At 57.1% G+C, this 25,598-nt stretch overlaps 1 protein-coding gene across 2 annotated transcripts; it reads left to right on the forward strand.

Annotated features, from left to right (window-relative positions):
* Positions 1-1,421: 1,421 nt before the first annotated feature.
* SARDH (sarcosine dehydrogenase) lies at positions 1,422-23,636 on the forward strand. 2 transcript variants are annotated; one of them, XM_035555346.2, is made up of 22 exons: positions 1,422-1,684; positions 1,763-1,862; positions 2,569-2,890; positions 3,503-3,681; positions 4,085-4,264; positions 4,839-4,962; positions 5,091-5,191; positions 5,981-6,085; positions 6,728-6,857; positions 8,535-8,621; positions 8,711-8,801; positions 11,067-11,208; positions 12,307-12,390; positions 12,510-12,623; positions 13,230-13,368; positions 13,791-13,904; positions 15,807-15,954; positions 16,181-16,274; positions 20,069-20,231; positions 20,500-20,668; positions 21,104-21,239; positions 23,120-23,636. In XM_035555346.2, exons 3-22 carry the CDS (start codon positions 2,575-2,577, stop codon positions 23,243-23,245), a joined length of 2,742 nt encoding a protein of 913 aa, XP_035411239.1. In that variant the 5' UTR covers positions 1,422-1,684; positions 1,763-1,862; positions 2,569-2,574; the 3' UTR covers positions 23,246-23,636. The 2 variants fall into 2 exon arrangements, with proteins under 2 accessions (XP_035411239.1, XP_035411242.1); XM_035555349.2 differs by having other exon boundaries at positions 8,711-8,783.
* Positions 23,637-25,598: the final 1,962 nt, after the last annotated feature.

The raw sequence follows: 25,598 nt of genomic DNA on the forward strand, positions 1-25,598 counted from the left end.
CCACTGCCCCGCTGCTCCCTGCCATGGGCAGCCCTGGGCACCAGAACAGTGGCTGGAACCCCAGAGCAAGGATCCTAACAGCTCGGGGTGGGGAAACTGAGGCAGGGGGTGGCGTGGTCAGAGCTCAGCAAAGCTATGGTCTGTGCCAGGTCGAGGGTGCTTCCTGCTCAGTGTCATGCGGTGGTAGTGCTCTCCTGACACCAAACTCGGACTGCAAGGCAGGGCAGTGTGAAGAGGGCTCTGTGCATGCCTGTGCAGACTCTGGTGACAGTGACAGCATGTGCTTGTGGCTTCGTGCACACTCTGATCAGCCGCAGCCTTGCAGCACACTTGGGCTGTTCGTTTGTGCGTCAGCCGTAATGCTTTCTGTGACCTGGAAAGCTCCAGCTGGCACATGCAAACCGCTCTGCCCCTTTATTTCCTAATTAATCTAAGCATTACAGGGAAAGGATTGAATGTTTTACATCCCCTCTATGCTATAGTGACCACCAAAAAAATTAACCTCCCTCGGTCTGGCTCTGCAGCTCCATCAGGGCCCCGATCCTCAGAGGCTCTGGAGTCAGGGCCGCATTCTGCCCCATCCTGAGCACGATGAGCTTCTCAGGCTGCTCGACACATGCTTCAGCTTGCTTTGTTCCGGGTCTTTTCTAACCCAAAGGCCGTGTTTGTAGTTAGGACATGCTGCCGGGACGGCTCTGTCCCATCAGACAGCAACACCCCACCACAGGCAGGAGTTTTGACTTGTTCGCATCTCTTTGGTTATTCTGAGCGAGCAGCAGGCTGGGAAGGCTGGAGGGACGGGGGCTCTCTTTAAACAGAAACTGGTTTTGTCTTTAAAAAAAAGGCGAGACTGTGTTGGGCTAATTCTGGATCAGCTACCCCCCCCCCCCCCCCCCCCGGCTGCTATTCAACCCCTTCCTGAACTGGGACGATTTGGATGCAGCCCCCGTACGGCGTGCATTCAGCACACAACGGGGGGCGGCTCCCGGGGCGGTGGTGCCACCGAATGCCACGAGCCCCCCAAGCCACCACGATCCCCTCAAACTGCCACGAGCCCCCCAAACCACCATGAGCCCCCCAAACCTCCACGAGCCCCCCAGACCACAGCCCCCAGGCAGCGACTGTGGGGTGCATGATGCTGCTCAGCCCCCAAATCCACCAGCCCCTGACCCAACTACAGCTCCACCCGCCCCCTGCTTCACCCAGACAGCAGAACCCGGCCCTTCGGAGCCACCTTTGAGGAGCCTGCACCGCCTGCACCTCTTGCCCAAACAGGCCCTAATTTTGGGGGTGAGTCCTGGGCAGGAGGCGCAATAAACCTTGGGGCTGTGAGAGCTAAATGAAAAGTTTTATTTTCCTCCCCCCTCCAGATGAAATTTTTTGGTGTTCCCACCTTCGCTTTGGGCTCTCGGGTCTGGCTTAAACGCATTTTAATTCTGCTCTTTCAGTGTGACTGCTGGGAACTCCGGCAGGAGGGTCAGATGTTCGCCGCGCTCGCTGTGTTTGCTTTCTGGCACCGAGCGAGCCCTGCAGGCTGCGAGCCCCTCCTGGCCCCAGCCGGGCTCTTTGCTCTCTGCCGAGCGCTGATCTGGGGAGAAAAGTGAGAATTTCCTTACGTTTCGAATTTCTCGACTCCCCCTGACTTTTTCTTCTTCGTCGGCGAGTGGCGGAGGAACAACAGCGGGTAAAAGCTCAGCCGGGGCAGGGGAAGCGCTCAGCTGGCCCCGCTCGCCTCCGGCTCTGGTTAATGTTTTCATGGCAGCGGCGCAGAAGAGGAGGAGGAGGAGGAGGAGAGCATCGGAGGAAGGCAGGCGCCCCACGGCCATCGCGGCAGGGAACGCCACCCGGAGCAAGCGTCACCGGTGAGTGGAGCCGGCGAGCGGTGGGGAACCCGGCGTGGGTTTCCTCCCGGCACGGAACTCCTGCGGGATATCCCGGGTGGGATTTCCCAGTTTTTTAGGGCTGTGGGGTGGCAGCGAGTGGGGTCCTGCAGGAGCAAGCTCCACAACAGCCCCCGGACAAAACTCGTGTAGGAAGAGCAGTGCCACCCCATTAGAGCCTGCTGTTTGTGGGGCCACGGCTGCTCCAAAGCCACGCAGCCAGAGCAAACCCCGAGCCACGTCCCCGGATCCCAGGCACGGGGCTGGAGGACATTATCCGACCCCGTCCCTGCCAGCAGCCATTGCACTGCCCTCTTCTGATACAGAGCAACCCCTGCTCCTTTGTCGTGCCTCCTGAATACACAAACAGACATTAAAAAGGGGGTGGTTTCTGTGGGCTGGGCAGGAGCTGCCGTGACCTGTGCATTTCCAAGCTCCCTTTTTTTTTTTTTTAAGCTGGGCCCCCCCTGCAGGGTGTTTGGGAGCCGCACCGGCTCCCGTTGGGGTGCGATTCCTGCAGGTGGGGGTCCACGGAGCCCAGCTCAAAGCCGTGCCCCAGGCCCCCCCCCCACCAGGTGCCGCTCAACCCATTTCGTGGCACCACGATGCCACCACCGGTGCCACCACCGGTGACCATCCAGCGGGGGCTCCCCTGCCCACCCTGGCGAGGCGTTTGGGGGCTCCGCAGGTCGACATGTCCTACATCAGCTGCGCCTTGCGGGCGGCCGCCCCCCGCCGCCTGCCAGCCCCCTGGAGAAGCCCCCGGCCCTTCAGCAGCGCCGCGGGACCCCCGGCGGAGAAGAACGTCCCCTACCAGAAGACGCTGAAGGAGGAAGGCGCCAGGAGCACGGGGCCCAGCCGGCCCCCACCGCCCTCGGCTGAGGTGGTGGTGGTCGGGGGGGGCAGCCTGGGCTGCCAGACCACCTACCACCTGGCCAAGCTGGGGGTCACCAGCGTGGTCCTGCTGGAGAGGGACCGCCTGACGTCGGGCACCACCTGGCACACGGCCGGTGAGTTATCAGGATCGGGATCAGGACCTGGGGGGGGGTTACACAGGACCCCACATCTGGGGACGGGTGGATGGAGCCCACCCATGGCACGGGTGGGTTCTGGGTGTGCCGGCGGGGTTTGGCTTTAATCGTGGAGAATTTCAGGGTTCTGCTTTTCCATTTGGCACAACTTTGCATTAGGAAAACACACCCCATTTTTTTTTTATCTCTTTATATATTTTTAATAGGATCAGAGAATAACTAAACAGTTTATTTCCACTCTTTTTAAAATTATTATTTTTAAGCCAGTTTTCTTTGGCAGGGAGAGGGGAACTAGGCGAGTTTAATTCAACACGCATTTTGGGGTTTTGTGTCTTTTGGGGGTAGTCCCCACCAGAAACCCTGTTCTCCCGTTCATTTAAAAATAAAAAAAAAATCAAGATCAATGATTTGTAGAGCTCCGAGGTAGCCACGAGATGGAGTAAGTGCCACAGCAGGGTGACACCCGTGCTGCGAGTGGGACGGTGGTGCCAGGAGGCCCCCAGAGCTCCTGTCCCCAGGGCTTTGGGGTGATGAGGGGGTTAGACGGCGGGCAGAACTGCCTGCCCCACGGCCGGGCTGTCCCCCACCCAGGTTTGCTGTGGCAGCTTCGTCCCAGCGACGTGGAGGTGGAGCTGCTGGCGCACACGCGGGACGTGGTCAGCCGGGAGCTGCCGGCGGAGACGGGGCTGCACACGGGCTGGGTGCAGAACGGGGGGCTCTTCATCGCCTCCAACAAGCAGCGCCTCGACGAGTACAAGAGGCTCATGTCGGTAGGGAACGGCCCCCGGCGTCACCCCCAGGACGTGGCGTTTATCTCCTGGTGGCCTCCTGATTTCCATAAGGCTGATAAAATCAGGCAAAATGCTGGCAAAGCAGGCAGAATGAAATCCAGCTGTCAATTTTTGCCCTTTCAGATAGCAGTAGCATTATTTTTGGGGTTGCACAGGCAGCTTGAATAGGAATATGGGGTCATATGGCCCTAAAAAGCTGTGCAGACCTTCCCACTGCCCTGGGTAGAGGGCTTGCCTTGGGGCAGCGGTGCACCTGGGCCACACAGCAACTGGGGAGCTAAACGTGTCCCGGGGGGGGGGTCTCCAACTCCCCCAGCAGCACGGGATGAGCCAAGGCTCTCGTTTCCTGCTTAATCTCCCAATTTTCTTGTCTGGCCGGCAGCTGGGGAAGGTGTACGGCGTGGAGTCCTACGTCCTGTCCCCGGCACAGACCAAGGAGCTGTACCCACTGATGAACGTCGCCGACCTCTACGGCACGCTGTACGTCCCCAAGGATGGCACCATGGATCCTGCTGGCACCTGCTCCACTCTTGCCAGAGCAGCAGCTGCCAGAGGTGCTACGGTAATTCCTAATTAGCAATTACTAATTAATGCCTGTTGACCCTGGGAGGAGTTTTAAGCCTCTGCCTTCCGCAGCTCCTCCTTTCACATGGAGCGAAGCTGCTCCTGCAGGGTCAGGGCTTTGCCCTGCAAGGATGCTGTGCTCTTGGGCTTTGATGGCTCTCGGGGTCACCGTGAGAAAGCTGGCAGGGACCATAAGCCCACAGAAAATCCACGATGAAGAGAAGACCTTTAGGAGCGAGACGAGGCAGAGCCCAAGGCAGGTTCCTTGGTTTTAGGGTCCGGTAACACAATCCCCTCATCGAGGCAAGGATTGCCAGCCCGTCCTAGGCATGGGGCTTAGCTCGTGGGCAAGGCACGTCAATAATGAGTGTCCCCTGCAGCTGTGGGTGCATAGAGATGTGGTTTTAGGGTGGAATTGAGAGTAATGCTGTTTTCAGCAGTAACAGTAATAACTGGAAAGGAAGATGGCCAGGGCCAGAGCCCTGCCCAGCCTCACCTTTTTCCATCCTGGCTGGATGTCAGGCAAGCGGGGACATCCCAGCTGTGACTCTGCTTCTCCTCCCCCCCCCCAGATCATAGAGAACTGCCCCGTGACTGGCATCCAGGTCAGAGCCGACGATTTCGGGGTGAAGCGGGTGCACGCGGTGGAGACGGCCCACGGGACCATCCAGACCCCCTGCGTGGTCAACTGCGCAGGTACGGGGCAGCTGGCGGAGCCGCTCTGCCTTGTGCCACGTGGGCTAGGGTGTTGGGGGGCTGCTCCGTCCCCTGTCCCCCTGCCACCCCCTTGACTGCCACCCCTGATGGGCTCTGTGTCCCCGCAGGGGTGTGGGCACGTGCCCTGGGCCAGCTGGCAGGCGTCCATGTGCCACTGGTGGCGATGCATCATGCCTACGTGGTGACTGAGCGCATCGAGGGCATTCAGGTGGGTCGTGAGGCAGGACAGCCCCCCCAGGACCTGCAGGACCCCCCCCCCACCCCTTCCTGTCCCTCTGCACAAACCTGGGCCAGGCTCTGCAGGCACCCCCACAGCTTCTCCTGGTAGCTGACTGCCTGATCAGAGTCATATTTAATATCTAACAATGTTATGACTAGCAGATAATCTTTTTTTTTTTTTTTTCTCAGTAGAATTATTGTAGTGTCTCTGATGTGTTTGGTGTCTGAAAGCAGCATTCGTAAAGATGCCAAACAGTTTCTGAACCAGCCCCGGTCCCCGCCAGGCAGAGCTGTAGCTCTCCAGGCGTTCCTAAACCAGCTGCAGAAATCTGTTCTCACCTTCTGGCTGCAGAGAACTGCTCGGAGTCAAAGCAGCCTTCATTCACTCAGGTGCCAAGGCTTGGAGAGTAACACCTGTCTTAGCTTCCATCCCACTGACACAGCCTGTGTCTGAGCCTGCAGTCCCCGAGGCCCTATTTTAAGAAGGGACGATTACAGGGATTGTGTTTCCGTCCCAGTAAGTCTGGGCCGTGCAAGCACAGTGAGGAAGAGGCTTTTGGGAGGAAAGGCTGCAACTTGCAACCCCCCTGGTGCCTCCTTTTCAATCCACCGAACTTCAATCCCCAGCTGGGCTGGGGACATGGAGGGCGATGAAGCCTGGATGCATTCGGGGTGCCTGGTCACCCCGCTCGGCTTTCCCCATGGGCCATTCCCACGTGTGGGGCCCTGGGTGGGGGGGGGGTCCTCTCATCCCCCTCTGACCCCCTCCCCGCTGCAGAACATGCCGAACGTGCGCGATCACGATGCCTCGGTGTACCTCCGTCTCCAAGGCGATGCCCTCTCCGTGGGCGGCTATGAGTCAAACCCCATCTTCTGGGAGGAGGTGAGCGCTGCCGGGGGGGCCAGGAGGCTTTGCAAGGAGCCCACAGCCTCAAGGGGGGAGCTCCTCGTGGCCCCGCTCACATAAAGCCCATCCTGTGGGCACCGACCTCGCGGCTGGTGGGGAGAGCAGGGCAGAGCATCCCCTGCGCCTGCCCTGGTGGAGGCACAAGGCGCACGGGTGTGAGAGGAGACGAGGAAGCTGAGTAGGGCTGGGGGGGACTTTAGAGGCCACCGTGCCACCCCTGGCCTGCCGCAGGGTCCCTTTATCCAGGTGCCTTAATTCAGGCTCTGCCCCAGCCCTTTGGCTGCATTTGTGTTTTTTTTTTTTTTTTTTTTTCTTCTGGGGGGGCAGATAGGGTTTGTCTCTCCGTCCCGGGGAGGAGGGACTCTTTGCCAGGGGTTGCAGCAGGAGGTGAAGACGCATGTCCCTGCTGTCCCCAAGAGGCTTTCCCTCCACACACATGGGACACAAAGGGCTGCAGAGGGCCTGGGTGGGAGCTCTCACTGGTTTTGGACCTCTGCGCTTTCCTGGGCTGCTCACAAAACCCCGAGAGACCTTAGTCTGAGGCCTCAGAGGCTGCCAGAGCTGAGAATGCCACCAGCTGTGCTGTTTCGTGTCCTGACTCCCGTTTCCCCCCTTCAGGTATCTGAGAAATTTGCTTTTGGCCTCTTTGACCTGGACTGGGATGTTTTCACGCAGCACATCGAGGGTGCCATCAACAGGGTGCCGGTGCTGGAGAAAACGGGCATTAAATCCACCGTCTGCGGGCCAGGTAACACGGTGGCAGCATCGTGGCAGCTGTGCACCTCCAAGCATCTCACGGGACATCCGTGGCTGCCTCATGGCTGGTTTGGGGCTGTACCCCCAGCACCTAGGGGCTCGGCAGGATCAGGGCCTGACCCAGGAGTGGGTTTGGGCACAGCAGGCGTTGGTGCAGGATGGAAATGCAGGAGCTGGCTGCAGAATACTGCCTGTGCTTGGGCTGCAATGGTGTCGCCTTCCTGGGGGTGGCATCCCAGGCTAGCCACAGAAATAGGAGCGAGCTGCTGCCTCGGTGCAGCTGGGGCCACAGGCAGAGGTTGGCAGCCAAGTGGGGACGTTTTGGGGACCTTTACAGCTGATGCTGGGGCCACTGGCCTGGGGAATTAAGGGGAACGTTTTCTCAAGCAGTAGCCCCTGTTCTTCTGGGATTTATATTATTTTTTTGACCGTGGGATTCCAGGTTTCTGGGGTGCTGATGTTAGGTTTGCTCAGGTTTGCACCCAACACGTGATGTGGAGTTAAAGGCAGTAGCATTGCTGTCCTGCAGCCCCAGCAGCTGGTGGTGATGCTGCCATTGAACCCTCGCCCTGTGTGGTTGGTTTGGCTGTGAAATCCTCCACACGCTGAAAAAAAAAAAAAAACTTCTCTTTTTGCTGAAGCACTTAGAGGGAAATCCTGGAGGCCCTTTGGGACGGAGCTGGGCTGTGCACAGAGGGAAAGTAGGGCACGTCTCTGGCCCCGCAGCGGGTAAAACATGGCTTGTACAAGGTGGAGGCTGTGGCCCTGGGCACTTATGTTTGATTGAACTGCGGCGTAAGTGGAGCTGGTGGCCTCCAGCGGGGAGCTGACAGCTTATAGACATACGGCTGGTGTTTGTAATGCAGGGGGGTAACCTCCAAAGGGTCAGCGCTTCTCCTCTGCTGGATTTAGAGGAGCTGCTACTCTGCTTGCAACAGCTGAGTCAGGCTGGACTGTAGCAAATAGCAAATGCTTGTTCTTTCCTCTCTGTTGTAAATATTTCACTAATAAAACAACTCGCCCCGCTCGGAAACCTGTGCTTCGCAGGGAGAGCTCCCTGCTGCTGAGGCCAGAGGTTGGGGGGACCAAGCTGGGCACAGGTGCAGGTGCCTCCCCTCGCTTTTTGCATGGTTGGACAAACCACCTTGACACGGGGAGCACTGCATGTCTCCATCAGGGTGTTTTCTGCGCTCCCTAGTGTGGGATTTGCACCAGGCTGGGGTTGTACAGGGAGTGAGGGCTCCCCCCGAGCTGGCGTCACCGCAGGAGCCTTGGGTAGCATCGATGGCAACCCCTTAGCTGAGCCAAGCAGCTTAAATTCACATTTTTTTTTTCCCAGCAGAAATCAATGAAGGTGAAAAATAATAATAGCAATGAAGTACGGCCCGGCTGTCGGGGATGTGATGGGTGGGATGGTGCAGGGCACTCTGCAGAGTGCAGGGCTGCGAAGGAGCTGCCTTGTGTCACCAGTCTCTGCTGCTGTCAGTGCTGTGTGTGTGCATACATGTACATGTGTGCAAGCTTCTGGAGGAAATACACGGATGTATCCATATGTATGCTCTCTGGAAGCAGGAGCAGGATGAGGCCAGCACATGATCCCTGCTCCTGAAGCAGGTGGTGTGTCCCAGAACGCCTGCCCAGGCTGATGCTCCCTGTCTCTGTCCCCCAGAGTCGTTCACGGCCGACCACAAGCCGCTCATGGGGGAAGCTCCAGAAGTCCGTGGCTTCTTCCTTGGCTGTGGCTTCAACAGTGCTGGTAAGAGACAGCAAGAAATACCTCCTTGTGCATCCCAGCATGGGGTACTTGGCCTCGCGGCCTCATTTTTGTCCTTGCCTCTCCTGCAGGGATGATGCTGGGAGGTGGCTGCGGGAGGGAGCTGGCTCACTGGATCGTCCACGGGCGGCCGGAGAAGGACATGTACGGCTATGACATCAGGCAAGGCTGCGGGCTCCACTGGCACCCATCACCCGTGGGAGGTCCTGGGGATGGGTTTTGAGCACCCCATGGGTGCTGGCATCAGGACCAGGTGTCCGTGCTGCAGCCCCTGTCCCCCCTGAGAAGCCAGAATCAATTACGCCCCACGGCTTTAATAAATTTACACGTGGGGTTTATCTCATTTGCCTCATTCCGCTTCTACGCAAACAGCTTCCAGCAGACGCGAGGAGATTGCAGTGATGAGAAAGGACAGGGTAATTACATTTGGGTTGTGTTGTTGTTCAATTAGTGCTGTGCCTAATCCTCTAAGTTAATCATCAGGGGTAATGTTTTCAGCTGGAGAAAGATTACCTTACCTTCTCTGCAGCATGACATGGGCCGCGAGGTTTTGGCTGTGCAGATGTTGGCTCTGTAATTGCTTTTGACTTGCTCGATTGTGTTTGATTGGGTTTGGGCTTTCTTATAGGGCTGCTAGCGACAGCAACATGCTTGCTGGGGACAAGGCTGTTAAAATCCCGTTGTTTTGATGGCAACGCTGGTAAACCACGCATGGAAACAGCCTGGGAAGGGAGGGGGTCGGTGCTGCTGCTGCAGCAAAGAGAGAAGCCCATGGGTGGACAGGGACAGCTGTAAGGTCAGGAGCGTGTGTTGGGACAAGGCTTTCACCACCTTCCATGCCACGCTGGCTCCAGCCATTGCAGATTTTGCTTTGCATTGACATACCGGGTTGCAAAGCGGGCAGAAGCCCCATGGCCCCGCTGTCCCTGCCGTGGGGACGGGGACGTGCAGCAGGAGCTGCTCTGCCCGCTGCTGTCCCCTGGGGCGCCACGGCCACGCACAGCCTGGCTCCTTGGGGTTTTATCCTCTTGGTGCCTCACCTTTTCTGGAGTTGGCAAGCTGATGTCAGTCCCCCTTTTTTTATTTTTTTTTTCAATCTTTATTTTGGTGGTGATTACTGAGCTCCTCTTTAAATAACTCCTTTTTCTGCACATTTAAATATTTATCCTCTCAAAACGCTCGTTTGTAAATATTTCGTCTGGCAGCTGCTGCTCCTCTCGCTGCTGTCAAATGCGGTGTGTTGGTGACGGGGCTGGGGCTGGTGGGTGCCCAGGGTGCCAGTGACATGCCGAGTGTCACCTGCCACATGTCCCCTGCTGCTTGCCGGCAGAAGGGGCAGCTGTCCCCATGGAGCTGACTTGTAGCTTGCCCACGGCTGCTTTTGGGGAGCACTGCTTGCATTTTGGAGCTCCCGGGTCTTGGGTAAGAAATGACCCGAAAGCACGACCCGTGAGCAGCGCTGGTCCCTGTTGCCCCTTTGTCCTGGAAAGCCCCAACCCAGGTACAAATTTGGGAAGCAGCCACCAGCACAGAGCTCAGCTGAGGGCTGGGAAAATCTCCTTTCGGGTGCCCTGAGAAGGCGAGGGTGGGAGAAGGGAGAGGGGCAGCAGAGCCTGCAGCGCTCGGCCCTGCCCTCCCCCTGCTGCCCACCTCTGCTCTGCACGCACTGAGTGGGGAAGAAACCTGAAAATTAGATTTCAAAAGGCCCTATAAATGACATTTTTTCTTGCCTTTTGCCTGCTGACTGGCTGCCTTTCTGCAGACAGAGGGGCTCTGGGCAATTCAGACACCACTCCCCTGCCAGAGCAGGGACAGGAGAGGTGGCACTGGCCGCGAGGTGATGGCCCGGGAGTTACAGGGCTCTGGTAATAGCCCCACAGCACGTGCTGAACTGGCACATTCCTTCAAGGAGCTTTTCTGTTTGAAAAAGGAAAATATGTCAAACAAATTTAAAATGCTTTGGGTTTTATTTATATTTCAGTCTAGGGAGAATTGGATGAAAAATGTGAGGAATGTTCACGGCTCGCTCCCTTTCGGGGCTGCATTTAAAACTGGGCTCTGCGAGAGATGCTCTCTGAGCTGGCCCAACACTGAAACAGCAGAATTAACATAAATTTTCCTATTTTTTTTTTTTTCCCCCCAGCAGGACTGTATCCAGCTCTGGTAAATCCATCTGGACCAGGGCTGTGGGTTGCACTGAGTGGGCAGAGCCACAGGGATGAGCTAGAGTGGTTTGATGGGCAAAAGATGCGATTTTTGGTTTCTTTGCTGTCCTACCCATAAAAAGGGAGCAGGGATCCCGAATTTACACCGCAGCAGCTGCAGCCACCTCCTCTGGCCAATGGGTCCATGCCCAGGGGGTGCCAGGGGTTCTAGCAAGCTGACGTGCTTGTCCTGATGGCCACCCTCTCTTGCCATGCCCTCCAGGAGGTTTCACCAGTCCCTCACCGACAACAACCGCTGGATCCGGGAGCGGAGCCACGAATCCTACGCCAAGAACTACTCCGTCGTCTTCCCCCATGATGAGCCGCTGGCGGGGCGCAACATGAGGAAGGACCCCCTGCATGAGGTGAGGAGCCTGGCCCCGGGGACCCTCAGGGCCACCCCTGCTTCTGCCAAAAAATAAAATAAATAAATAAATAAATAGATGCATTGAAGCATTGGCAAGGCATGGCCTTATCCACATCGCTCTCCAAAACAGCAGGTTGCAGAGATGCATTAAGAGCCAGGGGAGGGTCACCGGGCAAGGGACAAGTGGAGAGCAGGGCTCAGAGCCCCCCAGACCACCCAGTGCTCCCAGGGTGGCCCCATCCTGCCAGGGTGCAGCCACTTTTGCTGAGCCCCTTTCCCCTGAGATTGGATTCACATCACAGCATCCCTCTCCTGATGGCGAGCAGAGGCTCGAGCAGAACAACAGACATTCCTCCCCACCGGCCCCCGATGTTTGGTTGACAGCTCGGTTGTTTTCTGTCACCGAGGACGCAATTTATTTTTTAATAGCATGTCTAATAAGCGATGCCCATTTGACTGACAGCCTGGTATTTGTACATGCAGCTCCAGAACATGTGCTGTGTTTTATAAATAGACACTGAATCACTTCTGAAATGTTCAACAAAATCTATTCTTTTCCGAACGGAGGCACCAAACAAAAATATCTTAATGGATCCCTAATTAATTGCGTGCAGAGAGATTTTCCTGAGAGTACAGAGGAGGAACAAGAAGGTTGCCATATGAATCTTGGATGTTATTTGTATAATTACTCTTGAAAGCACTGGGGAGAATCGTGCTGTGTGGATTTAGCATCCCTCGGCCAGCGGTTCGTGTGTCGCCATGCAGACTTTGGAGCAGGGCACGGCTGGCCTGCCAGGCTCCTGGCTGTCGGATGCTCTTGAGACAAATACCCTTGTTGGGTGGGCACAAATATCAGCCAGTCTGTAGGCAGATGAGGGGTTCTGCTCTTTTGAAAGACAACCCACGGAGCTGATTTTGGCTGCTGGTGACCCTTCTTTCCATTTGGCTGCTGACAGCCAAAGCCAAAGGTTTATGAGTTGGGTTTTGAGCATCTACTGGAGGTGGAAAGCCTTGGCACTGCCAGCTGAAGCAGGAAGGGCTGGTGGAAAAGGCTGCTTTTTAACCTTTCCTTCTCATTTCTCTTTGTCTCAAGTAGGAGCTGCTGCAGCAGGGCTGTGTTTTCCAGGAGAGGCACGGCTGGGAGCGGCCGGGCTGGTTCAGCCCCAAGGGAGCAGCTCCGGTAAGCGCGGTGCCTGACGTGTACCGCCCTGAAAGCGGGTGTATTTCCCCCAAACGGGGAGCAGCCCTCAGCTTTGAGGGGTCTTCCCACTGCCCTCGGTCCTCCTGCTTCTCCCCCAGGTCCTGGATTACGATTATTACGGGGCCTACAGCCAGGAGCGCCACAGGGACTACGCCTACAACCAGCTGCTGGCAGACGAGTACACCTTTGACTTCCCCCCCCATCACGACACTGTGAGTGCAGGGGGGTTTCTGGGGGGTGTTTCTGGACCTGGGGGTGTTCGAGGCACCAGAGCCCCTGCAACACTGCAGCCCTGCAAAGAGCTGGTGAGGCTCAGAGGGATGGAAGCCATGAGCTTTGCCTAAAACTGGGCAAAATGTCCCCAAATAAATGAAGCAAAATGCATGCCCTCTGCTTGGAAACCTCGGCACAGAGCCCACGTGAATTTCGTTGCTGCTTTCCTAAAAGAAGGAGTTGAAACCAGCTCAGGGAAGCTCGGATCCATCCTCAGTGTTTGCCCCCAGTGCCAGATAAACGGCACACGCTGCGGGGCAAGGGAGCCCGCCGGGAAATGGGGGAAGGAATACCCAATTTGATAAAATCCGACTTATTATTGATAACTCTCACTGTGGTACTGACATAACGGATGGGACTGGGCATACGGGGGAGCCTGCCAGACGTGCTACATTTAACACCTGACTTTTCAGGGGTGTTTTGAAGGCACCAGGCGCGTGTCCGGGTGCTGCTTCTCCTTACGTAAATGGCTTTCACACGTCTCTCCCTTTGCAGAGTGAGAGGAACGCGCCTCGGCGCCAGCAGTGTGTTTGCTTTAATTTTAGATCAAGAATGAATGCTTAACGTGCCGAAACGCCCTGGCTCTCTTCGACATGTCTTATTTCGGGAAGTTCTACCTGGTTGGCCCCGAAGCGACAAAAGCGGCCAACTGGCTGTTCACCGCCGACGTGAGCAAAGCGCCAGGTAAAGGCTCGGCCTCCGCCCGTGGGCCACCAGGCCTCCACTGCTGCCTCTGCTGGGAAATGCCACCTTAAACCAAAACACGCAGCGGGGACCCAAAGTGGCTTTTATTTTCCATGCTGCTCTTGCAGAGGGTGTGGGAGTGGTGTGGGAGCGGTGTGGGAGCGAGTGCTCTGCCCGTCCTCACCGCAGGCCCGGATCCTGCTCCTATTTGTGCTGTGGGAAGTGTGCTCTGAGCCAAGAACTGACACAAACCTAAGGAAAAAAAGCATTGCTCCTGTCTGGTGCTGGGCACGCAGCGTAGGGCACAGCACTCCAAGGCAGTGGTGTTTTATATAAGAATTAGGACAAATTTTTTGTACTCCCCCCGCTTGCTCCGTGCTGGGGGTGGCTGGTGGGCAGCCGAGCCGTCTCCCCTCCTACAGGCTCCACCGTGTACACCTGCATGCTGAACAAGCGCGGCGGCGTGGAGAGCGACCTGACGGTCAGCAGGATCAGCCCCGGGGAGCCGGGCTCCCCCCTGGCCCCCGCCTTCCAAGGTAAAACCCCCTGGTGTTGGGGACGGGTGTGCTTTCGCAAGTGATGCGGGGCTGAGGGATATCTCCAGCGGGGGGCTGCCCTCCCACTGCTGCCCCAGGAGCAGTTCAGCCTCCAGCCCCTTTTGCTGGGGGGGCACTAACACAGCAGCAATGAAGAACTGGGGGTCTCTGCTTTCATACAAGGGTCACGGGGCTTCATCGAGCCCCCAGAATAAGCTAAAATACAGTTAAATAGCTGAGTATCGGGGGGAAGCACACCACAGATGTTAGGGTTTATGCCTGCAACCCTCATAATGCGCACAAACCAGGCATGTGGCAGCAGCCCCCCAGGATGCGCTTGGCTCCCAGCGGTGATGGGGGCAGGGGGCCACGGTGGCAGGTTCAGTTCGAGGTCCACCAGCGGCTCCTCCATCCCCGCCATGCTCAGGACCACGTGTGGCCGCGGGCACCGGGGTGATTGCATTTACCTAATGGCACCACCTGGCTTTTCCACCTCCACCCCTGGCTGCCTGTAACCCAATTATCCCCTTTGTGCCGGGGGCCTGCGCCGCTCCTCGGTCTTATTGGGTTTCTCCAGCCCTGGCTGGCTGCTCTGACCTCTACCAAGCCCTTATCAGCTGCCATAAAGAGGAATTGAAAGGAAGCAGAGCAGTCAGCCCGGGGGGCAGAAATGACATTAGGGAGCAGCAGGGGAGGAGGGCACCCAGCTGGGCTCCGGCAGCACTGCCAGCGCCGTGCTGGGTGCTGCTGCAGCAGGTACCTGGTGCCATCGCACCCTCATCCTGGTGGGGATGGTGACGGTGAGCCCTTCCCACCCCACAGCCCATCCCGCATCCCTCTCATCCAGGACACCCGCAGGTGATGGGAAGCGGATGGCAGGGCTGCCGGGTTTGATGGGTGCCGGAGGAGTTTAATAGAAGCGAGTCTATTTTTCCAATTACCGTAGGTGGCTGCACTTATTAGCATTATGACAGATTATCAGAGAGCAATTTTGTTGTGGCAGGGAAGGAAGAGGAGAGATCGATCATGCGGTAATCAGCTCCCAAACTACATCCCTGGGAAGTTGTTGCCCAGGATTAGCAGCGAGATGAAATTCCTGCTCACATTCACATGCATGCCTCCATGCCTGTCCACCCTAAACCTGAGCCCTGGTGGGGTAGCACTGGTGGGGGTTTGATTTCCCATCCCGGCAGCCCCGTTCCATCTGCATGGGCTCACCCCCAGCTCTGACATTCAGTTCCCTTTTCCCTCCACATCTTAACATTAATTCTGTATTGGACAAGACATATCAGGAGATTTTGCTGTTGGTCTCGAAAGATGGAGAGTTTTCTCTTTCCATGATGCTCACTGCCAGGCATTTCCAGGGCTTGGACAACTGGGAATTTCCTGTAGAGGAGAGCAGGATTGGTGCAGGTGCTGTGTCCGAGCTGCACCGTGCTGGGGGAGCTCGTGCAAGGGGAGGCGAGCGTGGCGCTTTGCGAGGCTGCTGCAGCCTGTGGGAGGCAGGAGCCCCTGCACAGTGCTACCTTTGGCATTAGCTCGTGGAGCTCCTTGCGCAACAACGGAGCAGCAACCGGGCAGGGTTGCTCCCAGAGCTCTGTTTTGCATGGCCCCACATCCCACCTTACTCTTTCTTCTTTCAGGTTTTAAAGGTCATTCAGTTTTCCCTTTGCTGGCTGAGCCCCACGGGCAAAATTAGCATGAAGGGCCCCTTGTCCCCTTGCCCCAACGTTATTTAACCTCCCTGTTCTTTGAGGTCCCCTCGGGCTGTGCAAGCTGGAGGCACCCCCAGCTTCAGCTCAGTGTCCGGAGACAAAAATCAGTCCTGAGCTGAGCTGAGCATCACCCCAACCCAATGCCACAGAGCCTAAAATAATGCTGGGGGGGTGGGGTTTCTTCCAGGGGACGGCTACTACCTGGCCATCGGCGGGGCAGTGGCGCAACACAACTGGTCGCACATCACGGCGGTGCTGCAGGACATGAAGCTCCAGTGCCAGCTCATTGACTGCTCGGAGGAGCTGGGCATGATGAGCCTGCAGGGCCCGCTCAGGTGAGTGGAGGGAGCACTGTGATCCCCAGCAGGCACCCTGACACCCAGCCCCACGTCCCCTGGTCCTCACCCCGCTCCCTCAATGGGATTGCCCACGTTAGCTCCCGTATGGAGGGAGAGGGGCTGCCAGCTGGGGTGGGAGAGCAAATTTGGGTGATGGCCATCAGCGGCGGGTTGGCGAGCTGCCTCCTTTCACCACGGCCCCTTTGCTGCTGTTTCCCCGCAGCCGTGCCGTCCTCCAAGAAGTGCTCGACACCGACCTCAGCAACGAGGCCTTCCCCTTCTCCACCCACAAACTCGTGAGGGCCGCGGGATGCACGGTAGGACGGTGCTGGCACGCGAGCTCCCATGGCTTGTCGAGGCTGGGAGTTTGCAGTGGGCTGCTGGGGAGTTTCGTTGTTTTGTTTTTTTTTTTTTCTGCTTGGTTGGTTATTTTTCTGTTGGAAAAGAGCAAAAAGGACAATGGGAGTAGGGTGTTTTCCTCCCCATTTACCTGCTGTCCCAGCTGGGGGTGCCTGGGCGCTCTCTGGGCACGGCCACAGGTTTGCAGCAGCAGTGGAGGAACAAGAGAGGCCTCCCTCAGCTTAGGGTGAGCACTGGCGATAGATCTATCCGACACTCCAGATCCCTTCCTTTTCCTCCTACCCCTAAAAAAAAAAATATATATATATATAAAAAGATGGGAGGGGGGATTTAATGCGAGATGTGTCACAGCTCCCTGTTAAGGGCTCAAGAGCCTGACGCCTCGCTGCATTTGATCACAGGCACAGTCTGACAACCTTAAGCTTTCCGTTACAGCGCAGATCATCCTGTGTTTGCCAAGACTTCGGGGCTCACGTCAGCGGTTATGCAAGTGCAGAGATGGCCAAAACCTGGGGCTGAGCCCCACGGGGCCAGCACCAGGGGACGGGAAGCGCCTCGGGGTGCTGGTGGAAGTCAGCCCCGCTGCGTGCCCTGGGGGAGCTGTGTTGCAGAAGATTTTCTAAATTCAAAAGGCTTATCATTGCTGTCTGACACACGGAAAAGCTAGTGCATGTTCAGATGTTTGTTTTGCCCAAGACCGTCGCTCAGCAAGACGGTGAGAGAAACAGGTTGTCGTTTTTGTGTTTGTCTGCTTGATGACCTACTCAGTCAATTCAAGCTAAGTCCTTGTAAGTAGAAATCTTGGTTAAGAATGCCCTCTGAGGTTTAGAAACTGATTATATAAACTAGCAGGATGATATCAGTTCTCCAAATAGCCGGAATTGGCTTAACAGTGAGTGTAGCATTAAAAAAAAATTGTTCATTGTGCTTCTTGACAGCGTTGTAGGGAATAACGCAGTTTTTGAACTCACTAAAATTCTTCCCAGATTTGGGGACTCAAGAAAATAACAGCAGGGCACCTGATATAACACCAGAAAGGAAGTGAGAAAATTATCTGGATGTGTTCTTAGCCTTAATTAATTAAAGGCAAAATTAACTGCCCCCTGCCCAGGCTGGTAGCCCTGAGCATCCTCCTGGAGGTGCGGCGGTGGGAGGCAGGCCTGGGATATCAGTGAAATTGGGTTAAGCCGCACGCGGACACTTTTCATTTGGAATTAAAGTGGCTTTAATTTGAATGCAGCTGGCTGCTGAAGGGATTGCTACTAAATCAAATTAAGGCTACTTGAGCTGTGAGGGAGAGCCTAGCTAGGGCTTAGGGCACTTTAACTAAGGCACAGGTTTTGCCTAACTCGGATGAATCCTCCAAAATGTCACCACGCAGGGGCCAAAAACCTGCTGTGTGTCCAGCATCCCTCCCGGGAGGGGACGGTGGCACAGGGGACCCGAAGGCCAGCCCTTGCTGCAGGCTGTCCCACTTGCCACACGTCACTGTCACCGCCGAGGAGCTGCAATCCTCCCCGCGTCCTCCCTGTCATGTCTGTGGCAAGCCGATAACATCTTGTAATAATCTACTTAGCCCTCTGAAAGGTGTATGAATGTTCCTGTCTGCAGGAGTGTGATCGGTTTATTTGCATTTCGCTTCAAGTTTGCAAGAAAATAATCCAGTCCTGTGAGGTAGAAACGGCTGGTAGAAATCTTAGGGCTTCTTTTGAGTGTAAATGCCCTGACTTTATGGAAAAAAAAAAAGGGAAAAAAGAATAGAAAAGAAAAAGCTTTCCTGCCCTCCCAGGCAGAGCCAGCACCTGAACTGCAGGCATCTGGGCAGAGACAGAAAGGAATGGCAAGTGAATTTTCAGGCAGTTTCTTGTGAAATTGGTAATATTATACCGGCACAGAATTAAAGGAGAAAACAGAGTGTTCTTGTGAAACAAATCCCAGGGCTGCAAAGTATAGGATTTTTGTTGTAGTTGGTTTTTAAAGTTCTGCAGAAAAAAAAAGCGAGCTCTTTTCATACCACTTTGCTGAATTGCTCAGTAGTGCTGATGTCGGAGCAGTCACCCCGTAAGCCTAAAGGCAGCCTGGGTCAGTGTGCAGAGGATTCATCTCCTATGGGGGTGTTTCTGTAGCTGTAAGGTCACCGTGCATCCTGTGGGGGGGCACCTTTGGGCCCTCAAAGTTGCCACGAGCCGGGACAGGAGGAGGGAGGTTCTTGGGGGCAGTGAGCTGAAGCCCACCCCGATGTTATCGCCTTCCAGCAGGGTTAAACCGAACCCGGCATCTTTAAAAAGCGATCGCTGAGGTTTTTGTGCATTAACTCAGTAGTTGAGCAAAATCAGCTGGAGCGAAAGGAGAATTCCCGCGGAGCTAATGAGACTGGAAATTACCGATTGGTTTGCGAATTTATATATAGCGTCTCTCATTGTATTTAACAGCAGCGCAAGGACCCTGGTTGAATTTCCCTGCTGGATTGCGGGGTAAAGCTCAGGTTTTCATTTTCTAGAATACTTAAACGCTTTTGAATTGCTGCTCAAAGGCTCGGAAATTGATGCTATTTCATAGCTCCATTTGAAACCTACCAGGAACGCCTGCTCCCAGGAGACGTTGGCAGAAACCTGCAGGAGAAGCAGAGCCCGGCCCTCGCCTCCCCAGCCCGGGCTGTGCCAAGCAAATGGCTGGCACCCAGATCTCCCCGGAGAGCCAGAGAGTTCTCTGCTTCCACCCCCCAAAAAAAGCCATGAAGCCAAAGGATGACCCAGAGGGAAATAGAGCTGAGCCTCCAGGGGTGTCTCCAGGGAATGTCCCCAAGCTGGGGTGGTGCCAACCAGCCTGAGGAGCTTTGGGAGCGCAGAGGAGCTCGATGGGGCTACGGCGTGGCACGATGCAGGGCACATCTCTGCCTGCCTGGGAGAGAAGTGGGGATATCAGCAGGGCCAGGACATCACGGTGCTGCCCCACGCTCCTCTGTGGTTCCTGTCCCTGGGGAGCACGGGCAGGCTGGGAGGGAGGGAATGCTCCGAGGAGCACCAAGCTGTGCTCGTCTTCTCATCCTTCTTTCGGGTTTGGTGCAGAGTCCGGCTAATTGGGCTGCCAAGAGTAATGCTCTGGGGCACTGTGTCTGTAGGGGGAAGCTGAGCATCCCCATGGAGTGAGCAGGGACGCTGGGCTCAGCCCCTGTGTGACAGCATGCAGCTGCTGGGTGCCTGGAGTGGGACACATCCCCAGGGGACAACAGCCCCGAAGTCCCACTGGGGACAGGTCTCCCCACCATCAGGCAATACAGCAGATTTGGGGAGACGCAGCATAAGCGGTGCCCGCGGGCTTTCCTCTGGTGTAGCTGGGTCAGCAGAGGGAGACAAAGGCCTGGCTGGTGTGGGGAGCATCGCTGCTGGCCACAACCGCAGGGACCGCTGGCTGCAGGGTGCAGCACCCCGAACCCTGTGTCCCCCCGGGACCCCAGCAACAGCTGCAAGCAGGGGGGCACCGAGGGAGACTTGAGCTCTGGGTTCACTTGCCTCTTAGCTGTGGTTCTGAGCTGCGAAGCGTTGCTTGTCCAGAGATGAGAAATTCACTCTGAACGTGGCACGAGACGGAGCAAAGAAAAGCCTTGCACAAAATCAGGATGAGCGCAACGCTGCCGGCCAAGCTGGCTTTCACCCAGGTGGGCGGTGAGGCCGTGTGGGCTCAAGCGGCCCCTGCCACGCTGCACAGCCCCACTCCGTCCCCAGGGATTTGGGGGTTTTGTGCTTTTCAGGTCCGTGCCATGAGGCTGTCGTTCGTCGGCGAGATGGGCTGGGAGCTGCACGTGCCCCGGGCGGACTGCGTCAGGGTGTACCGGGCGGTGATGCAGGCGGGCGCCCGGCACGGCATCGCCAACGCCGGCTACAGAGCCATCGACAGCCTCAGCATCGAGAAAGGTTTGGGGCTTTCCTGGCAGCTTGCCTTTCCTGGTGTTCTGCCTCTGGCTCGGGAACCCAGATAAATGGGGTTTGTCCAGCTTTGGGGTGCAGCTCGCCCCATGCTGCCTGCTGAGACTTCCCCACCTGCGGGTCCTCTTGAGGGTGCTTCGCCCAAGGCCAAGTGACCCAAGGGGTGGCCAACAGGCGGGGCTGATGTCTTGGTCTCCCAAATTGCTCACCCCGGGTTTGCTGACAAGGCAGGGAGACCCACGCTTGTTTTTGGCAGGGTACAGACACTGGCACGCAGACCTGCGCCCCGACGACACCCCGCTAGAAGCAGGCTTGGCCTTCACCTGCAAGCTCAAGTCCGGCATCCCCTTCCTGGGCCGGGAGGCTGTGGAAGCCCAAAAATCCTCAGGCATCTTCCGCCGCCTTGTGTGCTTCACCACTGACGAGTGAGTACAGCCACCTGGGGCAGCTCCGCGCTGCTCAGCACCACACGTGGCAGGATGAGGACCCACAGCGCTCCCCATCCAGCCCCCGCACCCTGTGAGCGCACACGGAGCTCGGCTGCCAGCCCGCTCGGCTGTTTTCCGTGCTCTAATTACATCTCTAATTTAAATCCCACCACGTATTCCCCGCTAGATATTTAATGGAAGCTGGAAGCGGTGCGACAGGGAGGGGGGTTATGTTGTTTCACCCGGAGCAGCAGGAGGCTTTGCAATTTGGGCTGGAGGGGCCTTGGTGAAGGAATGGGGGAGCTGTAGGGCAGCAGCCCCCGTGCCAGGGGGGAGCCCCAGCTCGTGGGCCTCTCCTCCGGCCCCTTCCCCCTGGCCTGTGGGCTCCCAACTTGGCTTTTTCCCAATGTTTGCTCTGCTCCTGCCCCGCAGGAAGGTGCCGATGTTCGGCCTGGAGGCCATCTGGAGGGACGGCCAGGTGGTCGGCCACGTCCGTCGGGCAGACTTTGGGTTCGCCATCGACAAAACCATCGCCTACGGCTACATCCGCGACCCCGCGGGGGGACCCGTGAGTACGGGTGGCGCCGCCAGCCCCAGGCTTAGCAGGGGAAGCGCGGAGCTTCTGCTCAAAGCCATATGCACGGGCGCATTGCCATCAGATGGGGTGCGAGACGGGGCAACCCCCCCGCCCCCCCCCCTAAAGTGACAGCAGTGTGAGACGCGGGGGCGAGCGATGCCACGGCTCGGCGGCAGCGATGTCCTCACCGGTGACATCCCGGCTGCCACCCTGCCTGGCCCCCACGCCCTCTCAGATGTTAATTGCAAGCGAGTATTTAATTGCAGCAGTGAATTAACTTGTTTTACGGGGATCGACTGCCCAGTAGGAGCGCAGCAGGCTCTTAATTAACCCCGCGAGACTCCTGGGGAGTAAATGAGGTGCCCTCATTAAGCGGCGTGCTGCGGACAGAGGTCGGGGAGCCTGTGTGGGGACAGAGGGCTCTGGGTGACGTCCCTGGGGGCTGTCCCCGTTGCAGCACATATGTTTGTGCTTTAATCCTCTGGCTTGCTTTGGTTTTTAATCCTGCGTCAGCACAAGGCTCCCGAGTCAAGTAGTGTGGGGTTGGAGGGGTATCTGCAGCCTCCTGGGGGGACCTTTCCTCATCTCCCTGTCTCAGCACAAGTCAGGGACAGGGACGTGCACTGAGGGGGGAACGCAGGACTCGGGGCTGCTCGGTTCCTTATGGGAAGCTGTGCAGGATGTGCAGGAGTGTTTCAGTGAGCATTTAGGGGAGTCAGGCTGTCCCCGTGGGGGAGGCAGCTGCCCTCCCAAGCTGGGAGGTGGCAGCAGGTGCCTGCAGAGCAGGACGGCCACTGCAGGCTGGGGGCTCTGGCTGGGTGCTGCAGCGGGGTCTGCAGCCAGTGCCCCCCTCCTGCCACAGTGAATGCTTTCCCCTGCATCTGGCTTTCTCCTTTCCTTTCTTTTCCCATCCTTTCCCCGTCACATCTTGCTCTCCCGGCCGCCCCCGCCTGCCCCAGGCAGCGTGACGGAGGCGGCAGGATGGAGGTGGCACGGGGACAGTCCCCTCCTGCCTGCAGCGAGGCAGCAGAGCGGCGCTGAGTGCATCCTGCTGGGCACGTCGAGCGCTTCTCCCTGCTCGGGCACTTGCCATGGGGAAACCTCTGCCGGCAGTAGGGCCAGCAGTGGGGCCGGCAGCTCTCGGTGTCACGGGGAGCAGTTCTGCGTGCAGGGGGCTGTGCTGCGGGGCCCCAACCCTGGCAGCTCCTTTGCGCCTGCGGGAAGCAGCACTCATTAAGCAGATGTTAATGTGCAGCCTTAATCTCTCCGCTCCGTGTGATAACTCCGGCTTGATTTACGCCGTGACGGCAGGCGTTGGCTGTGCGGGAGGGGAGCGGGAGCTGCACCAGGACCCTGCCCTGCGTTGGGGTGTCTCAGGCACCGGCACTGCCTGGTGCTGCAGGAGGGACGCCTTGGGCTTGTCACAGCGGTAGGGACATCCTGGCTGCCACCACGGTCCCCTCCTGCAGCCAGTGCCCGGCTGGGGGACAGCAGGGACCGACCCCACTCAGGTGTGCCATCCCCCTGCCACCCACCCCGTGATGAACTCAAGCAGAATGCTTGTAAATGCACTTTGCATTGGATGCTGGTGAAAAAAATCCACAGGAAAACCAAAAAAAAAAAAAAAAAAAAGATAGAAAAACTGAATTCTTTTTATTTTTTAACTCAGTGCTTTTAAAATCTTCCTCTCTGTGCATCCTCCTAGGATAGCAGAGCTGGGTTTTCTGCAGGAAGCACATCTGCAGGGTGGGGGGGGAGCGTCCCTGAGAGCAGGGAGGGCCCAGCAACGGGGTCAGGGGGTGGCAGGGGGCTGCTGTCCCCAAGCAGCTCGCAGTGCGTAATGGGGGTTTTGGTGTGGCTCTGCCCTGCAGGTCTCGCTGGATTTTGTGAAGAGCGGCAGCTACCAGCTGGAGAGGATGGGGGTGAGCTACCCTGCCCGAGCACACACCAAGTCCCCGTTTGACCCGGAGAACAAGCGAGTGAAGGGCATTTACTGAAGGACACCGGGATGGGGATGGGAGAGCCCTTTGGAGGTACCGACCAAGTCCCCAGACCTCGCTGCCCCAGCAGGGAGAGCTGGGCAAACGCCTACAGTCTGCAGTGAACTCATCGAGCAAATTTGGTCCAGATTAAAGGGGAAGAAATGGAAGAGGTTCCAAAGAGCCCAACAATTTTGTTCCCAGCTTTCCTAAATGAAGCAATACCACTAGAGCAATAGTTCTTTCCCGTGGGTTAATTGACCTGAAAACAGTGTTTTGCTTGACTGCAAAGGAAATAGTTTCAATTTTTGACTTTGCTGGAAACCCTTTCCCCCAAAATGTAGTTTCATGCTGCACGGAAATGAATTTTTTAAACCATCTCTCTGCCATTAATATGACTGTCACCTCCAAATCTGGCATCCCTCTGTGTTCTTGTTGTTCCTGTCCCCGCTCTGACAAGTGTCACTGCATGGTGGCTGTGCCCTGGGGACCCACTGCTGAGGGTGCAGGGGGGCACAGGGCTGGCTCTGCCCTTTGGGCTCTCACATGGTTTTTTGGGGGGCATTTCCCAGCAAGTCACAGCTGTGCTGGTGGAAATTGGGTGTGGGGTGAGCCGAGGGGTTGGGATCAGCAGCATGGGACAGGCGGGTGTCCCTCAGAATCCCCCCTGGGATGTGGCAGGGGGCACAGGGCCATTGCCCAGGCTCACACCGGGGATGCTTTGCCTGCTGCAGGATTCCTCTGCACCATGAAATCATGAAATCCAAAGGGATTTTAAGCACCAACATTCATTGGCTTGATTGGTAATTGCTGCCTACGTTCCTTTAAAAACAAAGCCTGGGGTGCCTGACTGTTGGGTGCTTGCTCGGGTTTTACTTGTGGTGCTGAAGGGCTTTTTTGGGGTGTGCGGCAGGAGGCTGGGAGGCTGACATTCCCCAGACCCATGCAGTGACCTTTTCCTTTTGCTGCAATTCAAGAGCAAGGGCAAGTTTCATTTTTTTTTTTTTTTTCCTCTGTGGATCCTGGGACTGGGAGGGCACTTGGTGCCCTGGGGAGCACTGCCAGCCTGTGCCAGCACTCTGCTTTTGAGATGAGGAAAACACAGCGGGGCTGTGCAGCCCCTTAACACTGAGCTGCAGGGAGATTCTCATCTCCTGCCCCCAGGGAATAAAAGAAAACCCCAAAGGCAGTTTGGGTCTGGGTCCCTTGCTCCGTGTATGTGTATATACATAAATCCTCTGAGCTTGGAGGAGGAGTCTGACCCGTGTTTTGGCCTGTGGCTTTTCCCGGTGTAGTTTTTGCCCATGTCCCCTCTGGGCTGCTCCTCTCAGTGCCGTGCAGGGCGCTGGCACCAGGGCTGCTCCACGGTCCCCTCCGGTCTGCTGCCATCGTCCCAAGGTCACCTTGGAGGTGGCTCCGGCAGCTCCCAGCTGCCAGGGGGATTCGTGTGGCCTCCGAGCTGCGTGCTGCCAGCCCCGGCAGCGCAGAGCTGGCTTTGGAGGTGTCGGGGAGGGTTTTCTTTGCATGCACAGCAAACCCCCAGCAGCTAAGGGAACGGGGTGGCTGCTTCCAGCCCCTGTGCTCATCCCTCTCTCGTAGCCATCAGCGCCACTGTGCTGTGCAGGCAGCCTCTGGAAACCCCCCTGGCTGCCCTCGGGGGTAGCAGGAGGGGATGGGTCCATGGTCCCTTTGGTGGCCCTGTGGTCCCTTTGGTGGCCCCGTGGCTGAGCCCTGCACATGGAGCCCCCCACGGCTGCAGTGCTCGCTCTCCATCTCTCCCCGGCCTCTTTTAATCACAAACGATTGCAGGCAGCGAGGGACTCAGGCTCCATCCTCCGCAGCGCAGGGAGGGCCTCGTCTCCAGCGCAGCTTTCACCCGCCTGAAGAAATAATCACACGACATCTTTTCATTTCGTTCCCTCCGACTGGGTTCGCTTGTTTTCTGTTCTCTTTAGAGCTGATTCCAGTTCCTTCGCCTCGCGCAACAAGCGCCACGGGCGAGAGTTTGAACTCTCAGACGCTTTGGTTTCACTGGAAACATTAAAAAACCAAACCGGGGTGAGTTTGTCTCTCAATGGGAGGCGACTGCACTCCCTGGTGCTCTCGAGCTGGAAGGCAGAGGCAGGGATGGCCGTGCTGCTCTGTCTGTCCTAATAAATGAGGTTCGCGCTGGCTACGTGGGGATGCCTCCCCCTGTGCCAGGATTAACCACCTGTCTGCTGGGATAATACAGGCTTATCTTCCTGCAAGTAACCTGCAGCTTTCACCCTGTAAGCTGTGTAGGGTTGTATTCTCTGTGGAGAATGTCCCCAAAACAATGGGAGACCGATGGCACTGGGGAGCAGGGGTGGACAGGGCAGCTCCGGCCTTC

Source organism: Cygnus atratus, chromosome 19 (genome assembly GCF_013377495.2).
Source record: "Cygnus atratus isolate AKBS03 ecotype Queensland, Australia chromosome 19, CAtr_DNAZoo_HiC_assembly, whole genome shotgun sequence".
In the NCBI taxonomy this organism is placed as follows: Eukaryota; Metazoa; Chordata; class Aves; order Anseriformes; family Anatidae; genus Cygnus; species Cygnus atratus.